At 36.0% G+C, this 14981-nt stretch overlaps 2 protein-coding genes across 3 annotated transcripts; both read right to left on the bottom strand.

Moving 5' to 3' along the window:
• Positions 1–29: 29 nt before the first annotated feature.
• LOC105200744 (ornithine decarboxylase antizyme 1) lies at positions 30–2535 on the bottom strand. Its single transcript, XM_026132515.2, has 4 exons — positions 2476–2535; positions 2055–2304; positions 1802–1958; positions 30–1596 (listed from the first exon to the last, which is right to left on the bottom strand). The coding sequence occupies exons 1-3, from the start codon at positions 2533–2535 to the stop codon at positions 1843–1845; spliced, it is 426 nt and encodes a 141-aa protein (XP_025988300.1). The 3' UTR covers positions 30–1596; positions 1802–1842.
• Positions 2536–11996: 9461 nt separating this feature from the next.
• On the bottom strand, positions 11997–14667 carry LOC105200423 (myosin-2 essential light chain). Of its 2 annotated transcripts, XM_011167981.3 has the most exons (4): positions 14300–14667; positions 14150–14177; positions 13101–13406; positions 11997–12780 (listed from the first exon to the last, which is right to left on the bottom strand). In XM_011167981.3, exons 1-4 carry the CDS (start codon positions 14300–14302, stop codon positions 12674–12676), a joined length of 444 nt encoding a protein of 147 aa, XP_011166283.1. In that variant the 5' UTR covers positions 14303–14667; the 3' UTR covers positions 11997–12673. The 2 variants fall into 2 exon arrangements, with proteins under 2 accessions (XP_011166283.1, XP_025988357.1); XM_026132572.2 differs by lacking the exons at positions 14150–14177; positions 14300–14667 and adding an exon at positions 13629–14137.
• Between the last annotated feature and the right edge of the window lie 314 nt (positions 14668–14981).

Raw genomic sequence — 14981 nt, 5'->3', positions numbered from 1 at the left:
AAACTTAGTTGGTACATGAAGTAACAATATTATTGGATTTTATTAAATATTTATTTAGCAATTATGTTTTCATGTATGAATAAGAAACGTAGCATACATATTCACTTTTGTAAGTGTGTGTGTGTTTGTGTGTATATGTACGTATGTATGCATACACATATATATGTGTGTATGTGTGTGTTCATGTGTATGTATGGTCAGAGGTACGAATATATAATACTAACTGACGGGATAAAATGCACGGAATAGTTCAATTTAAAAACTCGAGGCAAATCGATAATTATTTGCGTGAAGTTAACATACAATAGTCCGTCACTCTGTACTTATCTATATTCCTAATAAGCTAATAACATTTTTTTGTTTTTTTTCTGGTTTTTTTCATTTTTTTTTATATTTTTATTTTTATGTTGTCTGTTATCAAGTCAACACTAAAGAACGCATTTATTAGCAAAATCTCTTCAATGTTAACTGATTGGGAATTACCAGAGATATACTGTTACTTAGATATACTATCACCTAAGAATATACTATAAAAAAAATTAATAAGATATAGGACTTAAGTATATAACGATAAATAAGATTTATAATAATTCAGTACCTTCCATATTTAAATACTTTGAGAAAAATGTGAGTGAAATTTCTTATTCATGTCCAATTATCAACATAAAGTTCGTGATGTTTTGATGATTCATAGTTACTCAAATTTGCAATGTGCTGTGCCATCCATATGGCAGCAGTTATCTTAAGTTATTGATCATTTTATTTTTTTAATCGAAAATAAAAATTATAAAGATTCAGATTCTATAAAAAGTTAACCCGGACATTAAAATTTTATCTTATTTTTACTTGATGCTTGCGCAATTTTTTTTTTTGGTAATAAACAAGAATTATTCAGACTTATAAAAGAAGATAATTGCACATGTTACAAAGAATATCAGTTAATCACAAATGATATCGCCTTTAGATGACAAAACGGAAGCGATCAAACTTATTAGATTTTACTGGTACTCGCATAACAGATATTAAAGCCTTAGATTATACATTGATAATACTTAAAAATAATAAGCAAATGTACTTATACATATATTACGAAGAATAACGCGGTGATACCCAATCTGCCACAATTAACATTGAGATATATCGATAATAAATTTTCTCTAAAATTTGACAGTTTGTTGCCGTGTTCAGTTGTTAATACGCAACTACAGATTCCGTCAAATTCTTTCACGTGGGAAGCTTTGTCAGCAGTTTATATACTCTTAGAAGAGTTATTAACATTGTGTTCAAGAGAATGAATCGATATATCCATCGAAAGCCTTTTATATACGCGTTCTACGTATTCGCGACTATAATTTCTTTTGTTTTTTAAATCAAGCCTCTTCAATTTAACGCCAAGGTTTTTCTGTAATAGGTGTAATCTTTTAAAAATAAGTTTTTTTTCAAAATTATAAATCTCCAAATTTGCAGCTAATAAGATAACGCAATATGCACATACAGCAAAACATAAAATATAAAAGAAAAATCTGTGTCATTTCCCAGAATTTTCCAATTGTTTCACTTTTCAGAATTTTTCCTCAGACTCGATTATGGTAGTACCTGTAATAAAAAAATATAACGAAAATAAATATAACAAAATACAAATAATTACATCTGAAGTCATATACATATGTTAAACTCCTGAGAAAGTGAGGAGAAAGTGGTTAGTAAACGAAAAACAAGTTGGTTAAATAATCAAGTACATAATATAAAGAAAATATTGCAGAGCTGAGAAACTCGAGTGTCTCTTCTCTCGAATCAATACCTGCGCGTTAAATTTGAGAGAGGCAGAGAACTGCTTGCCGATTACTCGATGGCATAGAGCATGTAGAGATTGCCAGCGTCACTGCCTGGCGGTACCAAGGCATGAGTCGGCGGCAGGACCGTGAAACCCAAGAACATGAAGGTACGAACCAGCATTGCTAGACCATAACAACAGAACGATTTAGACGGTGAGTCTTTCTCGTCGACGCAAAAGTCTTCGACGTTCGTGCCGAAGAATGGCAAACGACAAGTACCTCGATCTGATCTATCTTTGCGAAGGCAGACAATGATATTGGTGCAACGCAGTGTTTCTTCGGCGTATTCTAGGAGCGAGACAAAGCCCTCTTTTGATCCTTCGGGTAGAAGGCAGCTTGGTACGCGAATGTATAGACAGCGGCGCCATGCTACGGTCTCCCACTCGACGGATGTACTCTCGGTCAAGTGAAGAGTGAACGTTAGACGCAATGGTTCGTTGCTTCTCACAGCTTTCAATAATTCATCCTCCTGTAAGTCGTGACAAAGGAAAAAGCGGAGAATTAGAATTTGGCTGTCGACCAATAGACATTATTTCGCATTCGTAGTCGTAGATGAGTTATAGTTTCTGGTTTCCAAAGATCTTCCTGTAAATGTGGAAAATACGTACTTGCACAATGTGGGAGCTCACAGAGAGCTGACTCTGCTTGATCCCCACGCCGCGGCTCTCTGTGTTGACTGTCGATACAGACAATGCGGCATGGGGCCCATCAGGACCACCACAGAGGCCCCACGCCCAGCGTTATACAGTAGTGTTGTTGCAGCCTAGAGCCTTCCTCTAGACTCTCTTCCATGCATTTACTAGACATTTCACTATAATGTACATTTTGATTATTAGAAATAAATCCTAAATCTTATGCATCGATAGTACATCATATACTGAGGAAAAAGTTGTTAACCCGACTAAATTTCTTCAGTTCAATTATTATGCATTAAGTTAAATTTAAGTTAAATATATTATATTTAAATAATATAATATAATAATTTTCTGTATAATAATATATTTAACTTAAATACATATAAATACTTGAGAACTGAAGAAATTCATTCAAGTTAACGCATTTAATCAAGTTAACAATTTTTTTCTAAATGTATTTAAAAAAGTTTATCATTCTTTTAATAATCGATGCTATCTTATAACTATCTTATTGCTGTGTAAGGATATGCGCAAGCGTGATGATTGTGAAAAGAAAAAAACAGACGATAATAAATTATTAAAATATTGATATGCAAATATTTGTTTTTTTTTTCAGTCAATGTATGAACGTCTAATCGACGTCACAAGGTAAGGTGTTGTTCTTTAAGGAGAGGCTGACGTATTCGGAGCATAAACACAGCGGGTACTGCCAAAAATCTTGAAATTTCTTAATGGAATGCTTATGTAAGTTCAGGATACATTTAACTCTCCTCCAGACCAGGGAAAATCGATTTATCGCATATCGAGGCTAGATATATCGCGAATCGCGCCATTTAATCTTATTAAATGTTTATTAATAACAGGCGATCAAAATACACAGCTGCAGTGGCTCATTGTCGGTGAGTGTCAATGTTGATAACACGCCATTTCCACCAGGTTGTCTTGAAAATATACGGTTAAAAAAACACAGATAAGATATGTCTACCTTGGCATTTGAGTAGAAATTTCAGCGGGATATAGCGAGCGGTAGAGTTTTCGCCGATGACAATACAACGTCCCCGTCGAGTCGCGTCTACCGCGGCCACGTCGTTCGGGAAAAACGAGAGCGGAATCCACGGTTAAAGGGAAAATGAGCGACTGTCGCACCGGGTAGGCAACGTATGCGATTTATAAGGTACACACGTTACCGGGCCGTATTGTTGGGTCGCGTATCGGCGACGTCATTTAAACGGGCGTTCCGCCAAACAAATAATGCGTGTTTTGCGCGTTGCGGACAAAAAGAGAGAGAGAGAGAGAGAGAGAGAAAAGAGACAGAGAGAGATGTGTTTGTAACCAGTCAGTTTCTCACATCTACAATGCTTTTGGCCAAATACTCCACGGCGCTAATAAGTGATCTACAATTTTGCCTCGCCTTGACATTAGGAAATATCGGGCTTACGTAAAGCATGTAAATATGTGCCTGCAACACTTTTTAAATGAGATTAAACGTGCAATTTATAAATAATTTGCTGCCGCGCTTGTGCGCGTTCGTGTTGCGGCAAGTAGGGCAAATAGTTAATTTATAAAAGTAACGATAATAGTATTAATATATTAGTAACAATAATATTACCGTTAATTATTATTGTTAATAACATTATTATTAAAATAGTAATAATATTAATATTATCACAAAGATCTGCATGTACAGAGTTCGAAAGTAACACGAATTTTATCGTTACTTAAAAAATGTATAATACATGTATACGGATCGAAATCACTAAAGATTTCATATTGAACTGATCAAATAGCGATAAAGACAATTGGATTTGGCGGCTCTAAAAGAAAAAAGTCATCAACATTTCGTGAAAAAGCAACGAATCATTACTTTCTAATTAACAATAACCGTGTTACTTTTATAGAAAAATAACGTCCCCGACACTAATCTGTATCTCACAGTTACATATTATCGTGTTACAATGACGTAAGAATATTTGCGCGATCAATAGCCGTATCTTGTGTTTTGAATAATCCGCGATAAATTAAGCGGAATGAGTAAAGGAGATAGTGTTTCGATATACTATCAATACTCAAGATATACTTTTTTCTTGACAATATTTAGAATGCCGATTGCAATCATACGTGGTGGCATCATTCGAGATTACTGTTTGAACTGAGATTATTAAACAAAATCTCATGTTGATTAATGTTTTGATCGACAATATCAATCGCACGCCGATTTGATTAATGAGCACGGATTTCCCCTCACGTATTTCCTGCGTTATATAACTAACTGTAGGATTCTAAATGACAAAAATTGAGCCGTTTTACGCAGACTTAAAAAAAGATAGATCGAGCGTAAACCGCGAGAGTTGAAGATCGCGTAAAAAAAAATTATGAGAAAAGAGAATTACTTGAATCATAGAAAAGAAAAGAGATACGGCAACTGCTTCCTCTTTTTTTTCTATCTGATCTTCATTATCGAATCATTGGACACGCTCGATCTATTTTTACTACGGTCTACGGTTCTACGATATCCTGCCATGAGCTTCGATTTAAAGTAATGTAACGATGAATATCAAGGAGCTTCCAATTATAATTGGTATCAAAAGCACGATATCAGTTTCTCTAGCGGAAATCGGAGATACGGTTTGAAGAAATGGAAGTTTTTTTCCAAGTTCAAATGTTATCGATACGTGGAACATGACAATAGGTCATCTATTTACGTTCAAATATTTATTGTACAGGGCGATAATATTCATCATCCACTGCGATATGTCGGAATGCGATAAAAGACGCGCTAATGTCTAATTGGAAAAAAAAAAGAAATAATATAAACACCCGTATTTTGCATGTAGGAGATAAGCTTTCTGCAAAAAGGAACGTAACGGAGACCAGAATAATTCTAGAATAATTGGCCTTCGTGTTCCGCAATATTTCGCGCAGCGACGACCTTGTGCGTTTCTGCACGAGCTCCGTTCGTGTTTTATTAATCGTTCTGGAAGCTTCTCGGAACCGATTGGCAAATTTAATTACAGGCGTACACACCTCCAAGCGCATCATCATCCAATTGTACTCTTCCACGTGACAAAGTGTTTTCAATGCCATGATATTATCATTCGGCATCAGTCGTGCAGTGTAGCGACTCTCATCTTAAAGTGGATGCGTCGAACGAGCGAAGAAATCTCGTGATATCATCCGAAAATGTTTCTATTCGTGTTCATTGGCACGATGTTTCAAACTGATCAACTTGAAAAAAATGGAATTAAGATTGGAGATTCGTCTCGGACGAATTAATATCACTGAAATTAATATCAAAAGTAATCACCGCGTTTATTTTTAACGAGTGGCATAAATGACAATTTAACTGCGTAAATTAATACTAATAAAGAGAACATAAATGTAGATATTTAAAAATTCGTATGACTCGCTACTAATTACTTAAACGCGCGGATGTTATTGCACGCAGAAAAAATGACTCATCCTTTAATAACGACTTAATAGTTATTAAATTTAATTTGCTGCACTAGTGGAATTACGTAACGAATGTGTAGACAATATAACTAGCTTGGACGTAATTATATACACAGAAGCTAATAAAATTTTATGATAATCTGTAACGGAATATTTTCTCTTTATCATGTAGAATTGAGGGCGAGATAATGCCGCCAAAAATAAATCATGATGCTTCGATTGATTAGGGACCTGTATTAAAAAATGTGACGAAATATTACAAAGCTTTCTAATTAGTTTTTAATTGTATTTAATAATTTCTAAGGAAATAAATAAGAAACGGAGGAAAAAAACAAAAAAATAAATAAGAATAGCCGAATATTTTCGGATTTATTTATTTCATTTATTCACCTAATTTTTTTAATTCGAAAAATTAAATCAATTTATTACTTGAAAATTATAATTGAAGCCTTTTTCATCAAGAATCTCGCATGATGTAGGACGCGTAATACTAATAATTCGTTCACAATAAGATATAGAAAGCTACGAGACCGAACTTTATTCATTGTTCACATATCGCAGCGATATGACGGATTTAATTTCGTAATGAGAATCACGTACGCGTTATCATCGCCTTCGTGAAAATAATCGAGCGACACGACTCGAATTGCGGGTTCCTCTTTTTTTTGTTTATTTCAACGTTATCGTTGTATTTACTACAATCTTCACTAAATTCGACTGGCTTTTCCAGCTGGCGGAAAATCGCGTTTTTGCTCACGAAAGATGTAACCGTGAGATAAAGCGGCACTGCTGGCCGGATATCGATTGGCCGCGAGGCACGAGGCAACCTGACGTAAAAGAAAGCACAAAGCCAATGTCGCTGCTCTAACGGCGCATTGCCCGTTTCACGCAAAGTGAACACGATCATAAACTGCTAGGAGAGTGAATCACAGATATCGACCCATCCTCGTTACTTTCTTTATTAACGATATACCGCCCTTATTCCGAACAATTGAAAACGATTTCTTTTTTTTACAAGTGATCGCGAGCAAGCGACATTCTTATATCTTTCTCTCTCAAGATTTTCAAGATGTGACTTGTATTGCTCTCTGATTCGCTCCACATACGGAATATTCCCTCTCGCTGAGAGCACACGAACAAAAATGCTGCTGGAAAATTCCAACCCGGATGCAACTGCGAACGCGCATATGTATATCTGTCTTTCCATAAAAGCATTCAGGAAAATTGTCACATCACGCTTAATCGTCGACGTTAATTATTATTACTGAATTCATACGTAGCTAATATCTTGAGTGAATTCTAATGTAACAAGGGACATAGTGATAGTGGTATGAAATAACTATTTAAAAGTGCTCCTAGTTTATATTTTTGCATTTGAATGTTATAGATGCGTTTTGAAAATCTACAGTTACATCTCTGGCAGAAAAAATTAAAAACAAATTTAAAAAGTGCTACAGGAAGCTACCAAAAAAATGTTAGAATTGGAACACCTTCATTAATTTTAATATAATTAAATACATATTTCAACGAAAAAAATATTTTTACAAAAAATAAATGTATAAAAAAAATAATTTCTACAAATTTCTATTTTTAGTAGAATTTTGTACTTATAGAAATTTTTTCCGCTAGCAAGCTACTTGGAAATATAGTAGAATGTTACAGTTTAACAGTGTTGTAGGTTCATCAAAAAATTTATAGAAATTGCGGAAATGAGGTACTATACAAATGCAAAAATTTAAAAAAGTGTTCCAATTTTAGCATTTTTCTAGCATTTCTTAAATTTATGTAAAATTTTTTCCAAAGATACACTATAAATTTTCAATACTCTGAGTGAATAACGGAAAGCACTTTATATATAATGTACAATTTGTTAACCGCAGTATATTTGCGTTGACAAATGTAAACGTAGACGATTTAAGAAATCGAGAATCATAAATGATGAGATTGCAAATCTAAATGCGTACGGATCAAACGTTTTATTGACACATTCATTAATTTCCCCTCAAAAAGAAAGCTCTCAATAACTGCAGATTAGATAGCTGACAAGTGACGATGCAAAATGATTGTGTACTTTATTTGCGAATTTCAACACTTTTGAAAGAAATGCGCACGATGAAAACTTGACCGCGTGATCTCGAAATTGATTGAATATCAATTGATAACGGAAATACGGACGAGATTTATAGAATTTAATCGCGAGAAAACGTTCCCGGGCGGAAAGAGCTCCTACGTCTCTAGCTGGTTACGGTCAATCGTTCTTACGTTAGATTTAATCAAGAACCGCCCGTTAGATCATCCTACGCGTTGAAAATATGTATAGAAAGTTCCACGGCTATATGTCGGATGATCATACAATGTGCTCGGGTATCGCTACGCATTTAGATAAGCGTTGTCGAAATGAACACATTTTTAGATTAGATGTCTAAAGCATTTCGAAACGATATCTGATACAGGTATCAGAGATAAAAAAATATTGAGTGGTCGACTGGCAAAACAATTTTCATACTGCGGTCTTTAGAAACCTTAGGATTCCATCTAGCTAATGAAATGATCATATTGCGCTTCAAGACCCAGCATTTAACCCAGCATAGCCACTTGGAGTGACTTTTACACCCCAGCAGCGAGAAAATAAAACTCAGTCACAATAGTTTTCTTTGTCAAGTCTCTTCGAGAATCTATACCAATTTTTTTTACTTATCCCTTTTTATAAAAAAAAAAGATATTGAGTAAATCTGCACATAACATATAGAAATCTAAATACGTAATAATCTCAAATACTAATAAATTGTAGAACACAATCGGTAACATACAATGTGTGATTAAAAATACCTTTTGATTATCTATATAGTGTCACTAGTTTAACAGCCACCCCTAGAATTTTTATATTTCAGCAGCGAGAAAATAAAGATTAATCGTAGTAGTTTTCTTTATTGCTCAAAAATGTTGAAATCTATTTTTTTTCTTTTGTATAAAACATTGAATAAATCTATAATTTCAGTTATTAATAAATTATAGAACAATCAATAATATACAAATGTGTAATTAAAAATAAATTTTAATTGTCACCTAGTGTCATTAGTTTTAACAGCCACCAAGAATATTTCCAGCAATAAGAAAATAAAGATCATAGTATTTTTTTTTATCAAAAATCCATACTTATTTTTCTTTCTTTTTTTAGAAAACATTAGGCAAATCTATAATCTTAAATATTAATAAATTGTAGAATTTTTCTACAATTCGAGAACAATCAATAATATACAATGTATGATTAAAAATAACTTTTAATTGTCACCTAGTATTACTAGTTTTAACAGTCACCTGAAATAATAATATTTACATCTTATTGTTAGCAACAAAAAAATAAAGTTCAATCCAATCACAATAATTTTTTTTACTGTTGTAAAAAATCGCTGCCTATTTTTTTATATCTCTTTTTTTTAAATATTGGATAAATTTATATTCACAATGTTCTTAAATATTAATAAATTGTAAAACAATTATTACTGATTGTAAAACAATAATAAACAATATCCAGTATAATAGTGCTTTTTAATTGCGTTGTAACAGTGATATCTCATATTATAAAAAGCTAGGCCGTGACTATTTCCGGGTTGATAAGATTTTAAATGCGAGGAAGACTATAGTGCCGTCCAAAGTTCCGGGTTCGATTTCGATCCTATAAATGTCCTGGTTTTATGAGAGACTGCTGTGAGAGTTGAAGGTCGCGAGTTGAAGGAATGAAGAAGTAAGAATGTTCTGCCCATTTCTGTGTCCATATTTCAAAGGTTTTGTTTATTTTGACTATCGCAATGTTTTGACAAGTCACCTTCTATTGACATGACAACTGTAATCGTGTCATCTTCGTTACAAGCAACTTATTTAGATGGGACGCAATGTCGGTTTTGAAAAAGATCTACTTGTTCAGGAGGGAGGTCTTGTATTAAAAAATCCGCGATCGGCTCCCTAACCGATATGCGATCGCCTAACGGAACAGCTGATGGAGCCAACGCCACTGACCCTGCTGACAAGTAGGTCCGCCCGTAGTGTACCGTAACGTGCGGAAAATAAATTTTTAGACGGATCCGTCACGTGGCCGAGACGGAACAATCGTGAAAGATACCGCGCGGCCGAGCCTCGACGATTCCCGATTAGAGTGTCCTGTCGCGCGCGGACAGGCTCGAATAACGAACCCAGGTCGTCTCATGCAACCGTATTCTTTCGAGCGACTCGATAACGACGTTCATTACGACCACAATGCATGCGCTTGACTCGCGAGCCTCGTATTTCGATCCGCCTGACAAACGGAATGCAACGACGACAATGGTCGTGCGATGCAAGACCGGATCGAAGTTTACGAATAGGGGAAAGGAAAGGGAGGGTGGCAAGCGGGAGAAGAGTGATGACGAAAAGGTACTGATGGAAAAACAAAAATAAAAGGAGATGGACAGATCAGGACGCGACGTGCAAAATGGCGACTCGCAGGGAAGGTGAGGGCAAAAATGGCGCAGTTACGTGTACTCGCGCACTCGGGCTACTCACCAATTACTGGAAATTAAACTCGGCATTATCGGCTTTTTACTACTTTCACTATTACTTAACGACAGACCGGAGTTAATACTCATACTTCTTTCTTCGTAAAATTTTGGCGGCTTTAAATGCACTGCTCCAACACGAAATGTTCGCTGGAGTAGCGATACGGCGACGATGGGAACTGATTGCGGCGGCTCTCGGTAACACCCCAGGGCGCACGAGGTATCAGTGATTCCTCACTCGACAATGTTCGAGGCGACACTGCTGGACACTGGCTGAGTGGCTGGGCAGCCACGGTCCATTCCGTGGCGTGCGGAGCGCTGCCGTTCTATCACGTGACGACAACCCGGACCTGTCCGCGAATCGACGAGCGACTAGCTCCCAACGTGCGCACACTTGTCACCCGCGAATCTTCAAACCTTCGAAAATCGAACGCTCAGACTCCTCGGCACTCCTCACAGACTTGTATCCTACCGATGTACATTAACTTTAATCCCGATTTAATTTACTTTTTATATATTTTTGTTTTACGAACGACTTTAGCGTCGCATATCCATTCCAACTTTCATCGCTTTTATAGCTTTCGTAAAAACGAATTGTAAAAACATATTTTTACAAAATCGAAATGTCATTTTAAGAAATATAGCAATAAACAAATATTCACATATATGTATATAATTATCAATAACAATTGTAATAAAAAAAAGAAACAGAAATTTTGAAAAATCTCTTTTTCAAACTTTTGTATTTGTTAAAAAATTTAAAATAAAAGACTATCTCAGCAACTCCGATTAACTTATAAAAAAATCAACCAATTAAATTTATAATTTTCTAATTACAAAACTTAAAACTGATCATTCCTAATTTTTTATTTTTATTAAAAATATTAATTAAACAATTACATAATCATTAATCAAATGAATATTTTACATAAATGATAGTTTACAGAAAATCAACAAAGAAAATAATATAATTACTTTTAAATTTTGCAACTTAAAAATTGGTATTTTGAAATTTAATTGGCTAATTAAGCTAATTAAAGATGGTAAGACGGCTATTGTTAAGTAATATTCCGTGTTCCAAAAACTAGAAACTTTGAGAATTTGAAGAAAAAAATATTATAGTCGTACTTTTCAAAAATAAACGATACTTGGTATACGGACTTTCGAGCGTTATTATTTAAAGATGATTTGTTGATTAATACTGTCTTTTTCACTAAAGAAAAAATATCCTAATATATTCAAATGTACCAGTTAAACTAGCCAACTAATTTAAAATTATAAAAATATCAGTCTTCTTCTATAAAAATATTCAAATATGAGATACAATGTCTAGAGTTACAATTAAATCTAATAATTATATTGGTAAAAATGGATATTAATCGTCGAATCGACGTTGATTTTGAAATACTCACCTAAGGTGAGTCAAGGAAGGCATTTGCGAAAACCTAGGATCTTCCGCAACTGATGCGATTACATTGCACCGTTGCAACAACTGTATGCTTTATTTATAAGAAGCACTTAGTTGACGAAGTTCGCATAACGAATTCTTAAAGTAATGTTTTTTTATTTATTGCAATATACAATAATCCTTTCTTGCGCATTTCGGAGACATAAATACGCTCATGCATAAATAAATAAAGTGGATACTCTTTGCACACTTTTTCCAAGGCGTGTAACAGTAGATGGAAGATCCTCGAACATGAATTTCAACTACACAGAAGATATCTTGAACTCTATAAAGAGGAGAGAAGAAGAAAAGTACAAGTGGCCATTAAGTGCCAGCATAAATGAAAATGCTCAGCCTCGCCCTCGAGGGCCAGACATCTTCAGTTTTCTCAAAGTCTATCTTACAAAAATTTTGGAATGTCCGCGGAATTCAGATATTTCGCTGAAGATCGCACAATAGGCGTATGTCTTACTATCGATATCACTAAATGCTCGTAAATCGGAGTATACGTCAAGGCACAATGCGCTAGATTGTTTTACCTACCATTGTTTAACTAATTTAGACCCTTACGTAAAAGGGACTAACCTTCCTTTTCCACAGTACGTAATAAAATAGTGTTCACGTTAGGACTCCTTCGAGATAAATCGCTATATAGGTATACATGCTATGATATGATACTTCAAACGTAAAACGCTTCAACAGATTCGATGGATAAATGGCAAAGTAAACAATAATAATAATAATACTCTCTTATGTGCGTTTAAGTAATTAGGCTTAGCCGCACATAACTTGGCGGACAAAATCTTCGTAGTTGATATTACCCTGTGTATCTTCGTGACCCGCCAGTAACGTTTCCACTTCCTCGTCGCTGAGTTTTTCACCTGCAATGGTACATATAATAAAAGTTATGCGTACATGCGTATCTTTGCTCTTGGAAAGTGCGTTTAATCTTTCAATTCCTCTGATTCTTTAATTTCCCAGTTTTAAGTTTCCATGTGGAGTAAAAAGCTGACCTCAAACAAATTTTCATATAATAACATGTTTATGATGTTGAAAATTATAATACTATTATTCATTTATTCTTATTTATATCAATATAAAATCTTTAAAGTTATAATTATAATAAAACAATTATAATTCTACTGTTTATCTCTGGGGCAAACGGTTTGCTCTGCTTGGGGATTGAAGGATTAATGCATACCGAGTGTCGTCAAAAGGTGTCGCAATTCCGCGGAAGATATGAAACCATTTCCATCCTTATCAAAATGACGCAGGCCTTCAATGAAGTCGTCTGCCGTGTCGGAAGTACGAGACTTGCTGATCGCCTGATAGATCGGAAGAAACACCTCGAAGCTGATACGCTCGTCCGGTTTGTGCTGATGAGTGAACTTCTTCACGTCCGACTCGGTCGGATTTTGACCGAGCGCACGTAATGCATCACCAATTTGGGACACATGGATCTTCCCATCCCCACGGCTGTCAAACAACTGAAACGCCTCCTGAAACTCTGCAGCAGTACACTTATTTTTAATCACTTTCAAGCGTTTAATTCGTATCTTACATATAAAAATAATTTTAAGATATAAAAAAAAAAAATTATAAATAACAAAGTAAAACTTAAAAAAAATGAAAATGAGATAGAGTTCTTGTAACTTTTTGCCATCTTTTAAAATATATTATAATTAAAGCATTTATCTCAGGGTGCCTGATAATTGGCTCATTTTTTTACCCTCCATGGACGACATCATTCTATTAGCCAGCTCCTGATAGCTATAACCGTACATCTTGACACTTTTATGAAGAAAGATAAGGCTTATCACTTAGCAGTTGTTACAACAACAATGCCAGGACACCAGGAATGTCTTACATCGGTCAATCCCTAAGCGCGCCTTACATCGACAACGCACATGACTCGTATACTCGCGAGTAAAACAAGAATAATCGGCAAAGTCTCTCGGAGAAGATTGGAGCGCGATTAAATCCTCTACAACGCCCGCGGCAACGGCAGCTTGCTTTCAAATACCGGACCATAAAAGGCAGTCCTCGATAGGCGTGCGCGCGCGTGCACGCGAGCCAAGGGTGCGTCTAAAAAGGCGAGGATACTCTTGACCTGAATTAAAAGCCCGGGGAAAAGAGCGCGGCGCGACGTGGACCATCGGCCGACTCGCTCCCTCACTCGTTCGTTCGCAATCGCGAGCCTCTCTCGGTCTCGCCGCACAGCCGTTGTTACACAGTTCGTCCTCCACTTACCGGCCAGCTGATCCTCGGAGTAAGACGCCTGCGAACATACGCACGTAGCGGACTCGTTTAGACGCATGCTCGTCATGTGCGAGTCAGGTCGATGCGCTTCTGCACTCGTGCGCGAACGGCACAACACGCTCGCGCGGTAGTCATACTCACCATCGTCGAATGCTCCTTCCCAACAACGAGGAAATCACGGGCCAGCAACGTCACGCGCGAATCCAGGCGGTGCCCGACCAAATACCACAGCAGGGCCCTTGTCGCGTAGCGTGCGGTCGAGCGAACGAATCTCTTTGCGCAAACGGTGACGTAGACGGCGGAAGTGAGTCACGCGATCACAAATTCCCCTTTTCTTTTTTATCCCCGGGCCGACCCGAATCTCGCGGATCCCGCCGTAGAGACGTGACCTCGTGCAACCGTTGAGCGATCGTATGGATATTACAGAGCCTCTGACATCGCTCCGACGAAGCTGACAATTGCGATTTTCGCTCGATCTCCGTTTCACGCAGGCGACTATGAAATTTTCATTGTGGCGCCATCTGTCGTCGCGCCTTGGTGTCGTTATCGCGACATCTAGCGGTGGAATGACGAATCACGTCGATCTCCTCGTTAGCGACCGATTGGAATTTGATTTCGGACGAAACAAGTTTTTTTGTAATCAGTAAAGTGTAATAAATGTTATATTTCCATAAACAAAAAAGTTAAGATAAAAATATATAAAAGAAAGATAGAAATTCATCAATGACACATTCAAATGTAAGAATAAAACATAGCTAATGCTTTTATAAAATCTAAATGCATTACAATTTAATACTTATATTTAGACTTATCTGTAAAAATA

The sequence above is a fragment of the Solenopsis invicta genome, chromosome 11, assembly GCF_016802725.1.
Source record: "Solenopsis invicta isolate M01_SB chromosome 11, UNIL_Sinv_3.0, whole genome shotgun sequence".
Lineage (NCBI taxonomy): Eukaryota > Metazoa > Arthropoda > Insecta > Hymenoptera > Formicidae > Solenopsis > Solenopsis invicta.
The sequence above is the reverse complement of the archived record's forward strand: the minus strand, read 5'-3'. Positions and strand labels throughout refer to the sequence as shown.